We start from the raw sequence: 23,625 nt of genomic DNA, 5'->3' as shown, positions 1-23,625 counted from the left end.
TTTTAGTGAAATTGAGTTGTAAAAATTTTTAATTTGTTTGTAGGATGATGCTCTGCATTATATATAGGGGATATTTTGTAGAAATTTGGTTTGTAGTTTCTATGTGAGAAATCATATTTTTTATGTCAAATTTTGGAGGGATTTTAATGTAAATGGTATTATACTGATGCTTTTTTGTCACATAATTTGTTTTGTATTCTCCTGCCCAGGGACAGCAGATGAAATTTAGCTCTGTAGCTAATTCTGGGGCAGTTTTCGGACTGTCTATTGTCCCTGTCAAATAAAGAATTAAATAAAATAAAATAAATTCCTCTGGTATTATATTAACTTCTCACTCCAGTCCAGCGGGTGGCGCTGACACACATGCGTTAGTTTGCCAAACACCATTAAACCCCAGAAGAAGAAGTTCAGTTTCACCATGATCTCTTTTGTTCTGTCATGATGCTGCCTTCATACAGACTGTTAGACATGTGTTTCTGTAAATGATAAAACACAGTTTTTGAATCAGGTCAGTAATATTCTCGTCCTCACAGTCGTGTCTTGAAGCAAGCAGGAGTATCGTCTGTGAAGATGGTGTTTGTTAAAGAGGAGATTGAACCAGAAGCCTGCAGAATAAAACACCAGCAGCATGGAGGTGGGTCTTTATTCTTCATTCATGAGTTTGTGGTACATTTGGCTTAATGCGGTTCCCTAAAATGTAAAAATAAGGGCTTAATTCATTAATAATGCACTATTCAAGTGTCTTAAATATGCGGTGGAACTGACAATGAGAAGATGTGCATTTTATTTTAGCTCTCTGCTTGTAAACTGTGTTGAACATTCACTCTTTACATTAGTGTAATCTCAAACAAAGTTTTTCAGCTGTTTTCTGCCTAAAATTAATTAGTGTATGTTTATGACATTGTGTTATATTACTCTGGCACAAAAAAAGGTGAATGACATGTTTTTATCTCTTCTGTCTGCTTTTTACCTTCACTGTTGGACCACATGATAATGGAACAATTATATTTGCTGTTTGCTAAGGTCTCCCATAGAAATCTATACATTCACCCTGCTATGGTTTACTTAAGCTTAGAAATGAGAAAAGGTCCATTGTTCATCTATATATATCTACATTAGTGAGTGTTCTGATTCCTGCAGATACCTCATCATATTCAGTGGCCGTAGTTATAAAATCTGTAAAATAATGTAGATTAGATTAACAATTAAACAGATGCAGAAAGTAAATGACTTCAAAGTGCATCTGAGGGTAAAAACTGAAAAGTTAGTATTTTTTGAAAGTTACAGACAGCATTGTCGAAACAATCAATGAATCTTCACTTTGTGAAGAAACAATACATGCCCATAGGCTGAACAAGTAATACACATGCACGTGATGTTGCCACTTTAACAGAATTGTGTTTTTGTAGTGTACAGTCCATATGCTTTGCAGTAACATGCACTTTGAACCCTGTTTTCAAAACTTTAAAGTTCCCCCAAAAGTGAAAATTCTGTCATTTACTCACCCTCAAGTTGTTCCAAACCTGTATGACTTTCTTGCTTCTGCTCAACTCAAAGGAAGATATTTTGAAGAATGTTTGTAACATGTTTGCAACAAACACTTTTCAAGCACCATTGACTTCCAGAGAAGGAAAAAAATACTATGGAAATGAATGGTGGCTAGAAACTGCTTGGAAACATTCTTCAAAATATCTTCTTTTTTGTTTCAGCAGAAGAAAGACATTCACATAGGTTTGGAATAACTTGGGGTGTGAGTAAATAATGGCAGAATTTTCATTTTTAGGTGAGCGATTCCGCAAAATGCTGATGTTGTATAAATGCATGGCCAAAACCAGTGGCCGACTGATATTGTTTTTTTGACAACCGATGCCGATATCTTGGAAAGCAGGGTGGCCGATGGCCGCTATAATTTTATTTATTTTAATTAGGCTAATATTTAAGTAATTTGAAAATTTGAAAATGGATTTAAAAAATAAATGTGTAAATAAACGTACTTTAGATGACTAAACTATTTTTCACAAATAAATAATTAATAAAAATGTAAATAACGGAAGTAAACACTGTAACCAACAGGGCACTCAGTATTCTGGGAAGTTTGTGTGCATTGGGAATAATATTTCAAATAAACCCAAGGTAACACTCATTTTACGTACAGCACACAGTGAATATGACATGAACAGTGGGCAAATGCATAAAGTAGGGCTGCACGATATATTGTTTCAGCATCGCTATCACGATGTGCTACGATAGTCACATTGCAGGATTACGTTTTATGTTAAAATCACCCAAAATATAACAATATTTATGCTCATTGTTTATCAAATCAAGTAAGTTGGCAAAAGTATCATTAAAATATTGAATATTGGAATCAGGTGCTCGGTAAATAACACCAACAATAATATTTCTTCCTCCATGACCAATTGAGAGCTCAACAAATAAATGTTCCACATTAATTCTATCTGAAATTAAGGCAAGATCATCCCTAATTTTAAATTTATAATCTTCATAAATAAACAAAGATACTCCACCTCCCAACCTGTTCTTTCTAACATAATGAACACAGTTATATTTAGATAGTTTAAACATTTCTCTAGAGTTTTCATTTAACCATGTTTCAGATAAAGCAATAATAGAAAACTGATGTTTAAGTAAAGATAAATAATGAATAAAATTTCATAATTCCTACATAAACTTATGTTCAAATGAAAAGTAGAAAAAACATTAGAAGGCAAAGATCTACATAAATCATTAAACTGATTTTCAGTATAAACACTACAAGAGTTTGAAGCATTCAATGATGAAAAATAATTTAAATCTGGGTCAACATCCAAGTTATAAGAATCAACTGTAGAAAGATCAAATGGCTTAAAGGTCTCAGATTCAAAAACAAATTTGTTGGAATCAATAATGTATATAAAGAAATATACAATAAAGGTGATTAACTTATCAAAAATACAACAAATAACTAATAATAAATCTATTGAACCAAACTCTGAACACTTGCCTTCCTTTGTTGTGGTGGATTTTGGACAGGTGTATGAATAATAAGTTTGTTGTATTTCAGATATGCAATGTCACCTCTTTCTCGGGCGGCCTTCATTGCGAGAAGTAATTATCTCCTTCTTTGCCGGATGGTTTCAGGGAAGTCCTCGTTAATAAAAATGCCAGAGCCCTTTAAGTTCTTTGAAGGATAAACTTGCAGTTTTGGATAAAGCAATTGCAAAAATCTGACAACAATAGGTCGGGGTTTCTCTGATGATACCACTGACTTCCCAACTCTATGAGCCCAATCCAACTCTATTTTCCGATGATCCAGCTGTAATTTGTCACTGAAGAGTTTTCTCACTTCAGACACCTTTTCTCTTACAGACGCCTTAATGCCTTCCACAACAATATTTTGGCGTCTTGCCTGGCCTTCCAGATATTTTGTCTTGTCTGAAATTGTGATCAAACTTTTGCAGATTGTGTCCAGATCTGTCCTGGTTTCATTGCAATTTGAAGACCATGTCTTACATGAGATTTTAAGATCATCATTTTGAGTCATTTCTAGACTCACCTTAAAATCATAAACCTGCTTTGACAGGTCATCAATCCTTCTGTTTGAGGAGTCAACAATGATTTGTACACAAGTTTTGAAACTTCTTTCCTGTTGTTCGAGCAAGGCTCTATAGAAATCTTTTTGCTGTTCCAACAGATCACATGCTTGCATCCATGATGACATATTCCTCGGTGCTGTTGTTTGTAACCTTAGGTGGCATGGTTTGATCAACAAGGCCTATTAGGCCCAAAGATCTCCTAAAGCCAAAAACCTCCACAAAGTACCAATAAAATCCACAATTTTGCAATTTAACGTAGATTAGAGACAGTAATATTTATTTGTTTTAATTGAATATAATAATTGATATGCTTGATTTATCCCTTTTCATAAAAATGGTCTAAAAGGCTGAAATGCTGCTGTATAAGATTTGTTTTTGTGAAACCTGTATCTGAACTGTAAATCATGTAATTTTATTCCTTAATACTGTATGTTACCATAGACATTGTCCAACTCCGCTCATAATGTGTTAATTTTACTTGTGCAGCTCTCAAAATGGGTCATAAATTGCCTTAAATTTATTTTTAAAATTCTGCAGATACCTTGTAAATAGTGAAATAAAATATTTGTTGATATTTGTGTATTGAAAATATTTTTCATTGACAATTAGCCTCCTATCTGATTTTCTATATTTAAAAAAAAATAAATTTGATTTGGGCTAGTTAAATTAATTTTCGGCTACCAAAATCTGAAGAGTACCTGCCCGAAGGGCTACCAGGGATTTTGAAATTTTGCGAGCCCTGGGTAGGTGTAGACAGGGCTTTATTGACCCAGTAAGGTGGCATCCATTTAATAGCCTAATTTGAATTAAAACTATAATTTACACTCAATAAGTTATTGCGTTCTGTTTTATAATGTACTACAATACTGAGGTACAGATAATTGCCACTAGTTGTAATAAGTAGTATAGATAGCAGAAAATCTTGTTATTTTAACAGTGTAAATATAATCTGTAATTATTTGCACTTAGTGTAAATAGTATATTGTTAAAAAATACTGCTATTTTCACTGTGTAAATAGAATCCATTGCTATTTGTAGTTCGTGCAAACAATATCTCTTGCTAAGAAAAAATATGCTATTTACACTGCAAATAGCCGCTGCCATATAAATATAACGATCAGTATACTAAACATCGCACATCCTGCAATGTGACTATCGTAGCACATCGTGATAGCGATGCTGAAACAATATATCGTGCAGCCCTACTTTATGCATTTGCCCACTGTTCATGTCATATTCACTGTGTGCTGTACGTAAAATGAGTGTTACCTTGGGTTTATTTGAAATATTATTCCCAATGCACACAAACTTCCCAGAATACTGAGTGCCCTGTTGGTTACAGTGTTTACTTCCGTTATTTACATTTTTATTAATTATTTATTTGTGAAAAATAGTTTAGTCATCTAAAGTACGTTTATTTACACATTTATTTTTTAAATCCATTTTCAAATTTTCTAATTACTTAAATATTAGCCTAATTAAAATAAATAAAATTATAGCGGTCATCGGCCACCCTGCTTTCCAAGATATCGGCATCGGTTGTCAAAAAAACAATATCAGTCGGCCACTGGTTTTGGCCATGCATTTATACAACATCAGCATTTTGCGGAAAGTAATAAATCAGTTCATTCACTTTTTGCAGTGTTGACTATCCCAATGACATGTTAGTGGGTGGAGTTGGTGTAAATAGCCTTTGCCAACAAGGTGGGCCATTTGCACTTAGTGTCAATATACACTGTATTTATACTGATTGTTTTCTTTGCTCACACACAGATACCTTGTCTACCCCGGATGCAACAGCTGTCGTGTTGCGCCACAACATTTAAAGTGAAAGTCTGTTACACCAGATGCAACAAAAGCGACCGTTGCATATCGTGTGAACTTTGTGTCAGTACATCATAAATAGAATGCATCAGCAGTTTACTGTCGAGGATTTGTCGTGCCGCACCACAACCAGTGCAGAGAGCATAGCTGATTATGAGTTCTATTGTATGTTGTCACGTTGTGCCATTCTCATCCAGTGTAAACACGGTGAGAGCCACGCAGATGCATGTGAACACTGAATACCATTCACTTCCACGGCTATTTGCGCCTGAAATGACTTATATGCGCCAAGTAAGCTACGTCAAAATGCATGTCTCTGCAACTATCTTTGTAAACGGTGAAGGTAAACAATTGAGAAGGTAAATGGATAGTGTATTGGTTCACAGCAGTTCAATGTTCCTGAGGCATTCTGTGTCATGAATGTTAAGCAAATAACAAAACACATAGAGGAAATCACTTTTGCAGCTTTAACACAGTTTTATTAGATTTCATTTATACAGTGAAGACTATGCAGAATTATTTTACATTTATTCAATTTCTGTACCAGAATACTGTTAGACTTACCTGAAAATATAAAGCACTGTTTATTTCATTTGTATCTTTGTTTTGTTATATTTATCTATGTTTGTAATTTATTTTCAATGCTGATTTACTCACTTGCAAAATCACCCAATCATCGATTATTTTTTCCAAGTAGAGCTATTCATTTTTTTTTCATATCCCAATATATAATCGCAGAAAAACAAGAGCCGAACTCTCCTCCTTTCTGCATTCAATTCGCATGGATTCAGTTCATTCAATTCGTCCACATTCAATTAGTCACTCAGAGAACATGCGATCATGATACAAATGCACACTTCACAAGATCTCACAACTAGATTCGACTAAAGCCCTATTCGCATGGGATTAGTATTACCTGGTGGCCTCCAGTCATTTGTAATAATTGCGGAGGTTGTCTGTGATTTGTAAAGTAAAACTTTCCCTGCAAATGACCTACCATATTTCTCTGAATACTGAGGTCCTGTGATAATAGAAGTCCCGTGCAAATCTGCATCTTAGATTAGATTAGCTTCAACTTTGTCACTGTGCAGACTACAAGTACAGAGCCAATGACATGCAGTTAGCATCTAACCAGAAGTGCAAATAACAAAGTATATAAATAGATATAAAAATGTGTATATACATTCAGTTTTTATGACATATAGTGCAAGTTATGAGGTAGATGGGGAGAGACTAGCTCAGTGCAAATGACTGTACATACAACTTAGGTTGCAAGGAAATATAAACAGAATGTGCATTATAAAGCGAGGTATGAAAGTAACATATGTTTGTATATGGCCAATGACCTTAACGGCCTCCGGAGGTAGAAATTTGCAAGGGAATGTGCAAAATGTCAGAATGGGCAAAACAGCAGGAATAAGTGAAGTGAAGTGACATACTGCCACGTATGGTGACCCATACTCGGAATTCGTGCTCTGCATTTAACCCATCCAACATGCACACACAAAGCAGTGAACACACACACACCATGAACATACACCCGGAGCAGTGGGCAGCCATTTATGCTGTGGCGCCCGGGGAGCAGTTGGGGGTTCGGTGCCTTGCTCAAGGGCACCTCAGTCGTGGTATTGAGGGTGGAGAGAGCGCTGGACATTCACTCCCCCCACCTACAATCCCTGCTGGCCCGAGACTCGAACCCGCAACCTTTGGATTACGAGTCTGACTCTCTAAGGGGAAGCCGTGGCCTAATGGTTAGAGAGTCGGACTTGTAATCCGAAGGTTGCTGGTTCGAGTCTCCGGCCGGCAGGAATTGTAGGTGGGGGGGAGTGAATGTCCAGCGCTCAGAGCACGAATTCCGAGTATGGGTCACCATACTTGGCTGAATGTCACTTCACACTTCACTAACCATTAGGCCACAACTTCCCCGAATAAAAGAACATTGTGAGAGAGGAGTGCAGACAGGTTATTGAACAGTGCAGTATTTTATTATTTTATTTTTTTATATATATAACCATTAGGTGGTCCAGTGTTCAGCGCCTGAGATTGGAGTTCAGTAGGCTGACAGCTGAGGGAAAGAAACTGTTCCTGAGTTGGTTGGTGCGACAGCGAAGACTCCTATAGCGTCTCCCAGATGGGAGAGAAGTGAATTTCAGTTTGTGACTGGGGTGAGAGGAGTCTTTAATGATACTTTTCACTCTCCTTAGGCAGCGTTTGTGGTAAATGTCTTTGATGGAGGGTAGCACGACACCAGTGGTGTATTGGGCAGTTTTCACCACCCGCTGGAGGGCTTTCTGGTCTGAAACAGTGCAGTTGCCGTACCACACTGTGATGCAGTTTGTGAGTATGCTTTTAATAGTGCAACGGTAAAAGTTCAGCAGGATGTGGGGGGACAGGTGAGCTTCCCTTAGTTTCCTAAGGAAGTAAAGGCGCTGTCGTGCCTTTTTGATCAGGGTGGAGGTATTGAGGGTCCAGGAGAGATCCTCAGAGAGATGGACACCAAAGAACTTGAAGCTCGCCACACGCTCCACTTCGGCCCCATCAATGTAAATGGGAGTGTGTGTGTGGTCCTTTTTAGTCCTCCGGTGGTCTACAATCAGCTCTTTGGTCTTCTGGGTGTTGAGTGCAAGGTTGTTGTTGGCACACCATGTTGCTAGGTGCTGGACCTCATCCCTGTAGGCCCTCTCATCGTTGTCGCTGATCAGGCCTACCACCGTGGTGTCATCTGCAAACTTGATTATGGAGTTAGAGCCATATACTGGTATGCAGTCATGGGTGAAAAGGCAGTAGAGGATTGGGCTCAGCACACAGCCCTGTGGTACCCCAGTGTTTAGGGTGAGGACGGAGGAGGTGTGGTTATTGATCCGAACAGACTGTGGTCTGTTGGTGAGAAAGTCCATGGTCCAGTTACAGAGGGAGGGGCTGATGCCAAGATCAATGAGCTTGGAGATCAGTGTGGATGGGATAACTGTATTGAAGGCGGAACTGAAATCAATGAATAGCATCCTGACATATGTGTTGGTTCTGTCTAGGTGCGTCAGGGCAGAGTGGAGAGCTGAGGCGATGGCATCCTCAGTCGACCTGTTGGATTTGTAGGCAAACTGGTAGGGGTCCAGTGTTGGGGGCAAGCATGTTTTCAGGTGGGAAAGAACCAGCCTCTCAAAACACTTTGCAATAATGGGAGTAAGAGCAACTGGTCGGAAGTCATTGAGGGCCACTGCACCAGCATGTTTTGGTACAGGTACAATGGTGTGATGGTACAGGTACAATGGTACAATCTCTGTGATTTGGCCTGCATTTGGCGGGTCATATCATTTTTTTGTTTCCTGTGCGCCTTTTTATCCATCTTTCGCAAAGAATGGAGCTGCGTTGGAGTGTTTGATAGTATTTTGGGTGCTGTCATATCGCTACACCATACAATTTGCAGAAAGAGAAAGTTGAAAAGGTTTAGAGGTTAATGTGTTACAAATAAATCAAGCATAAAGCTTGAGATATTATTTTAACCTTGTGAAATTTAAATGACAGTGGGCATGAAGCTATATTTATTTATTTTTATTTTTTAAATGCATCTAATTGGACCATAGAACGGGATTCTCAAAGTCTTGACATCCGGGAGATAAGTAGGCTCGATACCACTTTTTCAGAACCGATACCGATCCGATACCAAAAATTCGGAGTACCTGAGTATAACGATAACGAGCCGATACCAGCGCAATTTTTTTAAATCAGTGTAGAATTTCTGTACATCAGTGTGTGTTGACCTGCTCATCACTCTTTTGTGTTTTACACACAATCGTCTAAATATAGACAACTTTACTGTAAAGAAAAACAAATGAATGAATATGTAATTATAATCTATGAGAAAAATACTTTCATAAACTAGGTTAGTGGATAATTCAGTAGCAAAAGTTATTCTAGAAAAATCATGAGTGCGCTTTATAAAATCTAAAATTAGTGAAAAAAAAAACATTTATTGGGGAGCAAAGAAGAGTGAATAGGTGTAGGAATAAATCTGGTAAAAATTATATAGCTCTTTGTATTGTTGTAAAATACATTCATGGACAACAAGTAATATATTTATATATAAATATATATACTGTTAAATTAAAAGACATTTCTTTTAAACGTACTGCACCCTAATGAGGCAGCACCATACGACAGATGAGATGAACAAGAAAGGCACAGCGCTCCGGAGTCCGCATAGAGAAGTTCAAAGCACAAAGGAAAGAGATAGTAATACGTAGTGTATTAAATCTGTGCGACAGTTTATTGAGCCTTTTCTTTTAACCATTTTAAATTTCAGTTACTGTGCTCATGAAGAACCATTCATAGTGCTCTCTAAAACAGTGTTGTGATCTACATTTACATTTAGTCATTTGGCAGACGCTTTTATCCAAAGCGACTTACAATTGGGGAATACAAAAAGCGATTAATCTTGAAGAGGCAATCAGACAGAGGAAGTGCTCGTAACACCAAGTCAGTCATTGTTCAAATAAGTACAAGCTAGTAAGCGGAGAGAAATATAGAGGGAAAGAGTTTGAAAAAAAGGGTTTAAACTCTGAACTTTGAAACGATTTATTTTCGTAAACTCAGAGATGTGGATTCGGATTGCAATTAAATTACCACACGACCTTGGTGTTTGTAGGTAATTCGGCCGGGGATTTTTACGGGGGTGGTGAGAGATAAACACCGTCATTCTTTATTCGGATGACAATTAAATTTACCTAACGACTACCCCCTGTAAAAGGTGAAAATCACTTCCGTCCCCATGAGAAACAATTACCCTCCGAATAGGGCTTTAGACAGAGCTGTTAATGACAACAGCAAACTAGAGGGAGAATGTGCTGCTGTTCTCTGCGCCGTCAAAATAAAAGTCCCGCCTCGAATGAATCGACCAAACAGAAAATCGAATCGGTCGGTGACGATATTTGAAAAAATGCCAAATATCGGCCGATATATTAGCCTTGGCGATATATCGGTCGACCACTAGCCAAACTTCCTGTTTCTGTTGAAAATAGTGCCATGTAAATGTCATATTAATAATGATAAGTTCTACTGGGGTTCAGTTTAAGGAGTTAAACTTTTAAAAACATTTTGGTCATTCATTTATGAAACAACAGCTATTTCTGAGCCTGAAAATGCAAAGGTTTGAAAACCGCTCCCTTTCAAAATTTCAAAGTTTACAAACTACAAAATTACAAATTTTTGAAAAAAGTCGCGTCATGTGCATGTGTACAGGTGCATCTCAAAAAATTTGAATACCGTGAATTTCTTTTCTTTTTTTTTACATTTAAAAAAATGAAACTTTCATATATTCTAGATTCATTAAATGTAAAGTAAAACATTTCAAAAGTTATTATTTAATTTTTTTTGGTTTTAATTTTGATGATTAGATCTTACAACTTATGAAAGTTGTAAAAATCCAGTATCTCAAAATATTAGAATATTAAATTTTTTCATTAAATGACCATCCCTATTGTATAAATTCCAGGTATCTCTTGTTCCCTATCAGTCGGTCACTCCGAGTCACCAATCCACTTTGAGTGTAATTAAACGAGCCAATGCACATTGGCATGCGATTATTGCATCCAGCTGCCGCTGATCACAGCGTGAGTATAAGTAGGCAGCAGGTGCAGCGCATATTCAGCTTTTCGCTTCGGAGCCGATCGGTTACATCGTTCTGCTCCTGACTTCTGCTGACGAGTGAATTCAACGAGTTGAGCACGCGCTTTGGAAGACTCTCGTGCTGGTGATATGGCGCTTCAGCGGCGGTGGTTCTTCCTGTGTCAAGTGGATTGCACACATCAGGTTGCACTACCCCCTGTTTGTGTTGCAGGCGATCATCTCCCCTGTGCGCTTCAGTATGCTAAAAGGGCTTTTTCTCTAAAAGAGCATTCATGGGTGCGTCTTTTTAAAGATGTCGTTGCATCTGGCAAACTCGACGTTACGTTTTTGTAAAGACGAGTTGGATCTTGCTACAGACAAAATGTCACCCGTGCGTTTCTGGATGCGGTCGTTACCTGGCGCCAGGTGATGGTCGTAGGATTGCTGCCTCACGTGCCTGGGCAGAAAGCATGCTGAGATGGCATTCGTGGATGAGGCATCTTCTCATGGCGGGAAGATGATCATCTTGGAGTTGCGGGCCAGGCTCTGTTACCTCGACAAAGGGGCGGAGCTCTGTTGCCTTTGCCTCGATCTGGTTCTCGTTCTGGCTAAAGCAGACAGACGAGGACTACTTCAGGTGGTGGTATGGGTGGTCTGAGGGTTATAGTGGTGGCAAACCCTCCAGGGAACCAACCCTCGAGGGACCATCGCTCCTCTTGAGCTCTGAAACCAGTTGAGCTGCCAGTGGAACGTGCTGGGCCCTCTACAAGGGGCGCACCAGCAGTTTCCTTGGCGCTCCTCCTGACGACTGGATGTCGATCAATGCATCGGAGGGTGAGCCGGAGCTTTCTGGGGAATAAGATTCGGCTGTGCGGCTGCTCCAGCAGTAGCAATGCCTGAGTCGGATCCAGAAATTACGGCTATGTTTTCCGGGGCCACTGAGAGGGTAGGGCTTGAGTGGAGATATCCACCGTGTCCTGAGCCCTCGAGGTTGGATGACTGGTTTCTCGGGGCAGCTTGCACTGGTTCTCAGCGCCCTGCCCCAGTGCCTCTCTTCCCAGAGGTGCATGGGGAGCTTACCAGATCGTGGACGGCACCTTTTGCTGCTGGAAACTACCCTGCTAGGGGGTATACGGGGGTCCCCCCGGTGGAGCGGTTGGTTGCGATGCAGTTGTATCATAATACCGTCTACACCCGGCAGGGCAAACCGTGCCTCCTCTTGTAGGTACTCGTCTGGTCTGTCCGGCGATGCTTATGTGGCCAGTGGAGAAGCTGCCTCCACCTTATGCTACGGTGTTACTGCAGGTTCTTCGGGCTAAAAGTACTGAGGGACATGCACGAGGGTGGTCACGATCCGGAAGCTCTGAGAGCTTTTTACCGCTTCTGACCTCGTGCTACGATCGGCGAAGGTCATTGCGCAGTCTCTGGGTCGTGCGATGTCCACACTTGTGGTCCAGGACTGTCACCCCTGGCTGTGTCTGGTCGACATGGGGATGCTGACAAAGTTCGGCTCCTCAAGGGCCCTGTGTCCCAGACTGGCCTCTTCGGCGACGCAGTCAAGAACATGGCCCAGCAGTTCTCGGCTGCTGGCTGCTCAGGAGCAGGCTGAGGCGATCCAACACGTCCTGCCCCGGCGGGCAGCTGCTGTCTCCACCCGGCTGCAGTGCCCCAGCCTGCTTGTCGCCAAGGGCGGCCCCCTGCGTCCGTCACCACTCCCGCACCGCATCTGCAGCAGCCTCCAGAAGCGGTGCCGTTGAGCTGGGCGTAAAGGCAGGCCACCCCGCCCGCCCTGGCCCCTGTCAAACCTAACAGTGAGCGGAAGAGCAAGAGGCCCCGGAATGGGCAACCCAGAGAGAAAGAGGACTGCTTCGGGAGGTGGTGGATACACCTCCCCCGGAGGAGGGCCGGGTCTTTTGTTTGAAAAATCTCGACAAGAAGCGGTTGTCTCTGCCTCTGGGTCCCAAGAGGGCATGGAGAGTCACGGACGGACCAACACCAGACCACACTCATTCTCCCCTTTCGCCAGCTGGCAGCAGTGGGCTGTTCGAGAGCGTCATCAAAGGCCCTATTCACGCACCCTCTGCCAAACCACGGAACCAGGTAAGCGTGCACCACACACTCAGACCCCTCTTTGGTCCGCCATGGGCCGTGTTCCTGCGTTCCACCTCGCTGCCCCACCACGGGTACGTTGGTGGTCCCGCTGGTCCGCTTGTATGGTGTCTAGGTGCCTGGCAGCGCTACCCAGCCCGTCTTGCTGGCTCCGGTGGACCATCTGACTCGGCTATGTGGTTCAGTACCCTCCCAAGTTCAGAGGCATCCACCTCACAGCAGTGAAGGCAGCTGATGCTCATGTCTCGGGTGGAGAGATCGCTGTCCTACTGGCGAAGGACGCGATGGAGCCGGTCCCTCCAGCCGATATGAAGACAGGGTTTACGACCCTTACTTCATTGTGCCCAAGAAAAGCGGTGGGTTACGACCAATTTTGGGTCTGCGGGTATTGAACCGGGCCCTTCACAAGCTTCCGTTCAAGATGCTCACGCAGAAACGCATTTTCGGGTGCATCCGTCCCCGAGATTGGTTTGCAGTGATCGATCTGAAGGACGCATCCTTCCATGTGTCGATCCTTCCACGCCACAGGCCATTCCTGGGGTTTGCGTTCGAAGGACGGGCATATCAGTACAAGGTCCTGCCCTTTGGGCTGTCCCTGTCGCCCCGTGTCTTCATGAAAGTGGTGGAAGCAGCCCTTGTTCCCATGAGAGAACAGGGCGTTCGCATTCTCAACTACCTCGACGACTGGCTTATACTGGCTCAGTCTCAGGACCGGTTGTGCGAACACAGGGCCTTGGTGCTCTCACACCTCAGCCAGTTGGGCCTTCGGGTCAACTGGGAAAAGAGCAAACTCTCCCCAATGCAGAGGATCTCCTTTCTCAGTATGGAGTTGGATTCGGTCAATCAGACAGCACACCTCACGCAGGAACGTGCTCAGTCGGTGTTGAACTGCTTGAATACGTTCAAGAACAGGACAGCGGTCTCACTGAAACAATTTCAGAGGCTCCTGGGGCATATGGCAGCTGTGGCGGCAGTCACGCTGCTGGGGCTGCTACATATGAGACCACTTCAACATTGGCTCCATGGCCGAGTCCCGAGGTGGACGTGGCAATGCAGCACTCACCAGGTCCAAGTCACACCGGCCTGCCGCCGAACCCTCACCCCGTGGCCAGACCTCTCGTTTCTTCGGGTGGGAGTGCCCCTGGAACAGGTCTCCAGGCATGCTGTGGTTTACACAGATACCTCCACCACCAGCTGGGGTGTCATGTTCGACGGGCTTGTAGTGTCGGGGGTTTGGACGGGCCCCCGACTGCGCTGGCACATCAATTGCCTAGAGTTGCTAGCAGTACGCGTGGCCTTGTTCCGTCTCAGGAGGTGCTTACGAGGCAAGCACGTACTGGTCCGCATGGACAACACTGCAACCGTTGCGTATGTCACTTCACATCAACCGACAAGGTGGTCTACGCTCCCGTTGCATGTCGCGACTCGCCCACCACCTCCTTCTCTGGAGTCAGAAGCATCTGAGGTCACTTCATGCCATTCACATTCCGGGCTTGCTCAACCGGGCAGCCGACGAGCTGTCACGAGCTGCGCTCCCTGAAGAGTGGAGACTCCATCCCCAGACGGTTCAGCTGATTTGGAGATGATTCGGAACCAGTCAGGTAGACCTGTTTGCGTCTCTAGAGACCTCTCATTGCCAGTTGTTTTACTCCTTGACCGAGGGAACACTCGGCACAGACGCACTGGCACACAGCTGGCTGCGGGGCCTTCACAAGTATGCATTCCCCCCAGTGAGCCTTCTCGCATAGACACTGTGCAAGATCAGGGAGGACGTGGAGCAGGTCCTGCTCGTGGCACCGTACTGGCCCATTCGGACTTGGTTCCCAGAACTGATGCTCCTCGTGACAGCCCCTCCTTGGCAGATTCCTCTGAGGAAGGATCTACTGACTCAGAGACGGGGCACCTTGTGGCGGAGGTTCTAGGTGACCTACCCCAAGAGGTAGTTGACACCATCACTTCAGAAGGAAGTGAAACCTGTTCGTCGAGTGGTGTTCTTCTCAGCGAGAAGACCCCTGGACGTGCCTGATCAGAGTTGTGCTGTCCTTTTTGCAGCAGGGGTTGGAGCGAAGGCTGGCTCCCTCCACCCTTAAAGTCTATGTGGCTGCGATGACTGCCAGCCACGACCCCGTGGAAGTGAGGTCTGTGGGTAAGCATGACTTGGTCATCAGGTTCCTTAGGGGGGCAAGAAGGTTAAATCCTCCACGGCCCCCCTCTATAGCCTCTTGGGACCTGTCTCTAGTGCTCAGAGCACTACAGCAGGGCCCATTTTGAGCCTTTGCAGACAGTTGAGCTGAAGTTTCTTACAATGAAGACTCTGCTTCTGCTTGCATTGCCTCCATCAAGAGGGTAGGGGACCTGCATACATTTTTGGTCAACGATTCGTGCCTAGAGTTTGGGCTGGCTGACTCCCAGGTAATCCTGAGGCCCCGGCCTGGCTATGTGCCCAAGGTTCCCACTACTCCCTTCAGGGACCAGGTGGTGAGCCTGCAAGCGCTGCCCTCGGAGGAGGCAGACCCAGCCCTAACTTTGCTTGTCCCGTCCGAGCATTGAGATGCTACGTTGACAGGACGCAAAGCTTCAGGACCTCAGACCAGCGCTTTGTCTGTCACGGAGGCCGGCAGAAGGGGAATGCCGTCTCCAAGCAGAGGATGGCCCACTGGATAGTGAACGCCATCAACCTGGCTTATCAGGCACAGGGTGTACCCTGACCGTTCAGGTTGAAATGACGTTTGCTAGGTTCTATAGCCTTCGTGTGGAAACGGTTTCCTCCTGTGTTCTCACCTCAAACGGGTAGAAGCACTGAGATGCTCCGGTTTCGGGTCAGCTTGCTAAAACTGCTCCAGAGAGTCCGTACTGTTGACCCTGTCGAGCTCCTCCATTCCCTCACCATTCAGACGTGGCTGAGCGTCTGACGCCAGGCCCTCACTCTATGAATCCGTGAGAACCGGTAGAGGGCTGGGTTCCATATTTGAGACCTAATTGGATCCCATGTGTGTGAAGTCCACGGTATAGCCTCAGAGCCCGTAAATCCCCGGCAGATGTTCTGCCAGAGGCTACAATCTCCTCTAATCTTCCATATGCACCTAAACAGTTGTTCATATGCGTAAGTGCTTCTGAACCTCCTTCGGTAAGGATGGGCTTCCGCAGCGTCCGTGTCCAAGTGGAACGGGTACATTTTCCCAGTGTTACCCAGTCTTACTGGGTGGGTAGTGCCATAGCAACATTAACTGGTCTTCTGTGCTAAGCCCTGACCTGCACCAAAAAATAGGGGCACGGGAGGCTTCCACAGGACACTGGAAGGGGCAGTATCCGTGCCCCTTTGGTAGGGATCCCAATTCATCGGTCACCGATGTGACTTGGAGTGACCGACTGATAGGGAACGTATGTAATCCTCATTCCCTGAAGGAGGGGACTGCTGTATTACCGCTGAGCGGCCGGGTCACCGGCTCGGCCCTTCAGCGAAAATCTGAATATGCGCTGCACCTGCTGCCTACTTATACTCACTCTGTGATCAGCGGCAGCTGGATGCAGTAATCGCAGACCAATGTGCATTGGCTCGTTTAGTTACACTCGAAGTGGATTGGTCTCTATAAGCGAGATCCCAATTCGTCGGTCACCGACGTGACGTCTCCGTTCCCTCCTTCAGGGAACGAGGGTTACATACGTAACCGAGACGTTCTTTGAAACCACAATAATGAGGAAAACTGTTGACTTGGCAATGGTCCAGAAGACAATCATTGACACCCTCCACAAAGAGGGTAAGTCACAGAGAGTCATTACTGAATGGGGTGGCTGTTTACAGAGTGCTGTATCAAAGCATATTAGATGCAAAGCTGACTGGAAGGAAGAATTTGGGTAGGAAAAGGTGCACAAGCAACAGGGATAACCGCAAGCTTGAGAATACGTCAAGCAAAGCTTATTCAAACACTTGTGAGAGCTTCACAAGGAGTGGACTGAAGCTGGAGGCAGTGCATCAAGAGTCACCACGCTCAGATGTCTTCAGGAAAAGGGCTACCAAGCCGCTTCTGAAACGGAACCAACATCAGAAGCATCTTACCTTGGCTACAGAGAAAAAGAACTGGACTGTTGCTCAGTGCTCCAAAGTCCTCTTTTCAGATAAAAGTAAATTTTGCATTCCATTTGGAAATCAAGGTCTGGAGGAAGACTGGAGGGGCACAGATTCCAAGCTGCTTGAAGTCCAGTGTGAAGTTTCTGATGTCAGTGATGATTTGGGGTGCCGTGACGTCTGCTGGTGTTGGTCTACTGTTTTATCAAGTCCAAAGTCAATGCAGCTGTCTACCAGGAGATTTTGGAGCACTTCATGCTTCCGTCTGCTGACAAGCTTTATGGAGATGCTGATTTCCTTTTCCTGCTGACCATGATAATACTGTGCTTGATTGGCCAGCCAACATGCCTGACCTGAACCCCATAGAAAATATCCCATAGAAAATATCTATGGGATATTTTCAAGAGAAAGATGAGAAAACAGTCGATCCAACAATACAGACAAGCTGAAGCTTCAATAGTGCCTCAGCAGAGCCACAGGCTGATCACTTCCATGCCACACCTCACTGATTCTGGAGTTTGTGCTATAAAGGAGCCCCGACCAACTATTGAGTGCAGAAATCAACATACTTTAAAGAACATGAACTTTTCTGTTTTGCAAATCCTTTTTTTTTTTTTTTTTTTTTTTTTTTAATGGATCTTAGGAAATATTCTAATATTTTGAGAGACTTGATTTTTGACTTTCATGAGCTGTAAGCTCTAGTCATCAAAATAAAAAAAGGTTTTACTGTACATGCAATGAATCTAGAATATATGGATGTTTCACATTTTTTTTTTTTTTTTTCGATATTCAAATTTTTTTTTAGATTCATCTGTATTATGTGTTCAGTCTATAGAGACATAGGGCCTCATTTATCAATCTAATGTAGCAACGAGCGCAGATCCGAGCGCACAAATCAACTTGCAACAGAGCTCACGTGTGATTTATGAAACAATCGTTTACCGCCAATCCCATTGTACGAAAGATCGTACCTTGATAAATGTGGGGGCTGAAAACAATCGTCATTTGAATGTTACGCCCCTAAAAATACCACAGTTCAGAAGCCTCACCCCTAGAGTTTACGACACGGAGAAACATAACCCGGCCTAAAAGAGGAAAATATTTAATGAAAGAAATTGATCTTACTCCAAAAACACCCGTTAACCTTATAATTGCAAACAATGGCATTAATTTATATGTATATTAAATATATTTAATGTACATATAAATTAAATATAACAAAACATTTATAAACATTATAAACACTATATAGATTTAGTTCTCCTTAATCCACAACAAACCCTTTAAATTTAACTGGATTACAGAACAAGAATGAAAAAAAAGAGTAGCTATAAAATTTATTTATATTGCAGATATTTTATTATATTTAATTTTATATTAAACTATGAAGTAAAGCACAAATTAGGCTATAGTGGCATTCATTATAAACAGAATACAACATCAAGCTAAAATTAATTTATTAAAGCGAAACTAAACTGCATTGGGCTCACAAGCCTCTCTCATTCAACATCCAAATGTTTCCATTTTTGCCATGTAACATTTGGGTGATAAACTTATCTATGATGTAAACAAGGCTTTGTACTTCACTTGAGTTCCAATATATCACCCTTCACATGCGCAATAAATGTTTGTTTTGGTGCTGCACGCTGATTTTACAGTGGACCTTGTAAATTGTGCAGTGTAACTTTTATGTTTGGTTGACTGCATTTTAGTTTGATTAATGGCTGAAATGTCAAGTTAGTAATGCTGAAATGTTGTGCGTGTGCGTTTGAGGCACCGATAACCGATCAGTTACATTTTTAAAAATAAAGAAAACAAATAAAATGCATTGTCGCAAAAACGAAAGTGGCCTATACTTCTCTAACTGTTTTTTTTTTTTCTTTTGTTAATCTGTTAATAAAGAGAAATAAATTTTGTGTAGCCCTATTTATTTTATTCCTTTTATAATTTTAGTTTTTCTCCATTCACAGAAGCGCTGCAGGTGTGTGATACGACAATGTGTGATTCCTCATGGTCTTTTGTTTATGTTGCTATTTGCGCATATAAAGCTAAAGCCTTGAAAAAAAAAAAAAGATGTGTTTGTCGGTTTAGGAAAATAATCGAAATGAACATAATGCTGTCATTGTACAATTCTCCGTAATTCTCTATGCTGCACGCAAGTTCAGGCTAAATCAAAATCTTGCGTACACAAGCTCAGACCTGACGTGAGATTTGACCGCTCACATCCATATTGATAAATTCCAAGTTTTGCGTAGAAAAGACTAATTTTGGGTTGTACGTTCGTTTCATAAATGAGGCCCATAGTGTTTCTTTACAGTGATGACATTACCATCTACTGGCCTGTCAGCATAATGAGGTGTTTTTAGTTTTCAAGGATCCTTGTGAACAATGTTGTCATCTGTATGGAAACTTTGCAACAAGGAAAAAAATGCAAAGAAAACGTGTTTGTGTTGAACGCACCACACTAAGTTCCTTTTGTTTTACAAATGTTCTAATCTATTTTCATCACTTTAATGTTTTCATTTTAGGCCTGATGAAAGTGAAAGAAGAACAAGATCTGAATGAAGTGGAGAAGCATCAGGATCAGAAAGCTCATGTCACCACTGTAGAAAAATCTGGGAGTTGCTCCAAAACTGAAAACAGTTGCTCACAAAGCAGCATTCAAAGAAAAGAGGTCAAAAGGCCTTTCAGCTGCTCTCAGTGTGGAAAGTGTTTTACACAGAAAAGACACCTTAATGTTCATTTGGTAACTCACACTTCAAAAAAGCCTTTCGTCTGTTCTCAGTGTGGAAGGTCTTTCAAACACAAAGAAAGCCTTAAGAATCACATGTTAATTCATACGGGGAAAAAGCCTTTCACCTGCTCTCAGTGTGGAAACACTTTCAAACTGAAGAGAAGCCTTGACGAACACATGATTGTTCATACTGGAATAAAGCCTTTCATCTGCTCTGAGTGTGGAACTACTTTCACACGCAAAGAGAGCCTTAAGAATCACATGTTAATTCATACAGGAATAAAGTCTTTCATCTGCTCTCAATGTGGAAAGAGTTTCATGCAGAAAAGGAATCTTAATGATCATTTGGTAACTCATGCTTCAGAAAAGTCTTTTACATGCTCCGAGTGTGGAAAGTCTTTGTCACGTAAAGGAACCCTAAAGAATCACATGTTAATTCATATGGGAATAAAGCCTTTTACCTGCTCTCAGTGTGGAAAGAGTTTCACACAGAAAAAACAACTTAATGAGCATATGCTAACTCACACTTCAGAAAAGTCTTTCACCTGCTCTCAGTGTGGAAAGACTTTGTCACGTAGAGGAAGCCTGAAGAATCACATGTTAATTCATGCGGGAATAAAGCCTTTTACCTGCTCTCAGTGTGGAAAGAGTTTCACACAAAAAAAGCAACTTAAGGAGCATGTGCACATTCACACCTCAGAAAAGCCTTTCACGTGCTCTGAGTGTGGACACACTTTCACACGTAAAGAAACCCATCAGAATCACATGTTAATTCATGCTGGAATAAAGCCTTTTACCTGCTCTCAGTGTGGAAAGAGTTTCACTCAAAAAAAACAACTTAATGAGCATATGCACACTCACACCTCAGAAAAGCGCTTCACCTGCTCTGAGTGTGGACACACTTTCACACGTAAAGAAACCCTGAATAATCACATGTTAATTCATATGGGAATAAAGCCTTTTAGCTGCTCTCAGTGTGGAAACTCTTTCAGCCACACACTTTCACACGTAAAGAAACCCTGAATAATCACATGTTAATTCATATGGGAATAAAGCCTTTTAGCTGCTCTCAGTGTGGAAACTCTTTCAGCCACAAAGAAAGCCTTAAGACTCATATGTTAATTCATGCTGGAATAAAGCCTTTCGTCTGCTCTCAGTGTGGAAACGCTTTCAGCTGTAAAGGAAGCCTTTGGAAGCACATGAAAATTCATACTTGATTAAACACTTTCACCTGCTCTCAGTGTGTAGAGAATTTTACTCAGACAAGACAACTTATGCTGGGTACACACTAAAAGATTTTTAAAATCTTATAAGATCTTCAAAATGTGAAAGACCACAAACATGAGGAGGGGAGAGGGGGGGGGGGAGGGGGCAGGGGGGGGGGGGGAGGGGGGCCCTGGCTAGACAAAACCAGCAGTTTGATTCTAGGCTGCAGCAAAGTCAGTTTGGGAAGAGGACTAATCTGGTTCCTGTGGTCTTGTCCTGATGGCCATCTAGATGATGAGGTCTTCACTGGGGATCTGTCTCTGGGGCTCATCTAGTTGTCCTGATCACCGCTGACATTCAAGGCTGTAGAGGTCATCTCTAGGTTCTGGTTGACCTAATTAATGCAGCCTAACAATCCTGTAATGTATAATAGAAATGTGTTAATGTGTAAGCCAGGTTAAAGAGGTGGGTTTTTCATTTAGATGTAAACTGACAGAGTGTGTCTGCCTCTCGAACAGTGTTAGGGAGATTGTTCCAGAGTTTGGGGGCTAAATAGAAAAAGGATCTGCCAGCTGCAGTTGATTTTGATATTCTAGGGATTATCAAATTAGTTTTGAGATCGCAGCAGACGTGAAGGACTATAATGCAATAAGAGCTCGCTCAAGTACTGAGGAGCTAAGCCATTCAGGGCTTTATAGGTAATTAGCAAGATCTTAAAATGTATACGATGTTTAATAGGGAGCCAGTGCAGTGTTGACAGAACCGGGCTTATGTGGTCATTCTTCCTGGTTCTAGTAGAAACTCTAGCTGCTGCATTTTGAACCAGCTGGAGATTGTTTATTAAACAAGCAGAGCAACCACCCAATAAAGCATTACAATAATCTAACCTTGAGGTCATGAGCGCATGAATTAACGTTTCTGCATTTGACATTGAGAGCATAGGTTATAATTTAGATATATTTTTGAGATGGAAAAATGCGGTTTTACAAATGCTAGAAACGTGGCTTTCAAAGGAGAGATTGCTATCAAACAGCACACCTAGGTTCCTAACTGATTACAAAGGATTGACAGAGCAGCCATCAAGTATTAGACAGTGATCTAGATTATTAAATGTGGAGGTTTTTGGTCCTATAATTAACACGTTTTTTTTTTTTTCAGAATTTAGCAGTAAGATATTACTCGTCATCCAGTTTTTATATCAACTATGCGTTCCGTGAGTTTTGTAAATTTGTATGTTTCGTTGGGCTGCAAAGAAATATAGAACTGAATATCATCAGCATAACAGTGAAAGTTAACACCATGTTTCCTAATGATATCTCCTAAGGGTAACATGTAAAGCATGAAAATCAACGGTCCTAGTACTGAGCCTAGAGGTACTCCATACTGCACTTATGATTGGTATGATACCTCTTCATTTACTGCCACAAATTGATGGAGGTCAGATAAGTAAGATCTGAATCATGCCAGTGCACTTCCTCTAATGCCAACATAATTTTCTAGTCTATTCAAGAGAATGTTGTGGTCGATAGTGTCAAATGCGGCACTAAGATCCAGTAGCACTAACACAGAGATGCAACTACGATTGGATGATAAGAGCAAGTCATTTGTAACTCTAATGAGAGCAATGGTATTGGTGTGATTTAAGGTGTACATGTTTATATTGGATTTGGATAATGCGACTAAAATAGGAATACTCCAAATGCCTTGATTTGATTTGTGTTTAATTTGATTAAGGATCTACCATGTAAACAGATTTTTTTTATTACCTTAATCCAGCTAAATTCATACTCAGGGCATTGTTTTAGTGTGTTGACATGGACAACAATATTCCGATTGTAACACAACTGAGTGTGACAAGTGTTTCACTTGTAAACAAGGATTTAAAAGTCATGCGATTCCTTACACTCAAATCTTAATTGTTAGGCCTAAATATTATGTATTTTGATTGCATATAAATTTTTCATCCATTTGGATTACATTTTTTTTAATGCAATCAAATGGGTAAACTTTATGTGATTCATATTTACAAGTCATATGTAAATTAAATTAAAATTCATAAGGAAAATGATGTATTACGTAATAAACCCAATTTATTTTAAATGCATCATGTTTAGATCATTTTTATTAATAAACCCAATGTATTTTAATACACATATATTTCTTATTCCTCCCCGAATCCCCTCCCCAATCGCAATATGCTACAACAAAATCTAACCACACACACACAAAAAACAACAAAAGTCAGATACCTTGTTTTACAATTGTTTTATTGCTCCAAATAATATTTTGAGAATAACAAAATGCAACATAAAATCTGCTAAACATATTAGCCAGTGCTAGAGATAAGTTTCCTCAAGAGAAAATTCAAGGTAGACAGAGAAAACCTGTTAACAGCACTGCTTGCATCACAATAACATACAGAAACCAGTGACATGTAGTAATTTGTTTCAATTTAGAATGGTTGGTTGCCAGGAAAGAAAATAAAAATC

The 23,625-nt window shown here is 41.9% G+C and overlaps 1 protein-coding gene across 1 annotated transcript; it reads left to right on the top strand.

The window, feature by feature from the left end:
• Window positions 1-415: 415 nt before the first annotated feature.
• Window positions 416-23,338, top strand: LOC306860525 (uncharacterized protein). Its single transcript, XM_079402250.1, has 3 exons — window positions 416-634; window positions 19,725-20,906; window positions 21,004-23,338. Exons 1-3 carry the CDS (start codon window positions 571-573, stop codon window positions 21,036-21,038), a joined length of 1,281 nt encoding a protein of 426 aa, XP_079258376.1. The 5' UTR covers window positions 416-570; the 3' UTR covers window positions 21,039-23,338.
• The last annotated feature ends 287 nt before the right edge of the window (window positions 23,339-23,625 follow it).

This window comes from Barbus barbus (genome assembly GCF_936440315.1).
Source record: "Barbus barbus genome assembly, chromosome: 41".
NCBI classification, from domain to species: domain Eukaryota; kingdom Metazoa; phylum Chordata; class Actinopteri; order Cypriniformes; family Cyprinidae; genus Barbus; species Barbus barbus.
This window is presented reverse-complemented; position numbering and strand designations above follow the sequence as displayed.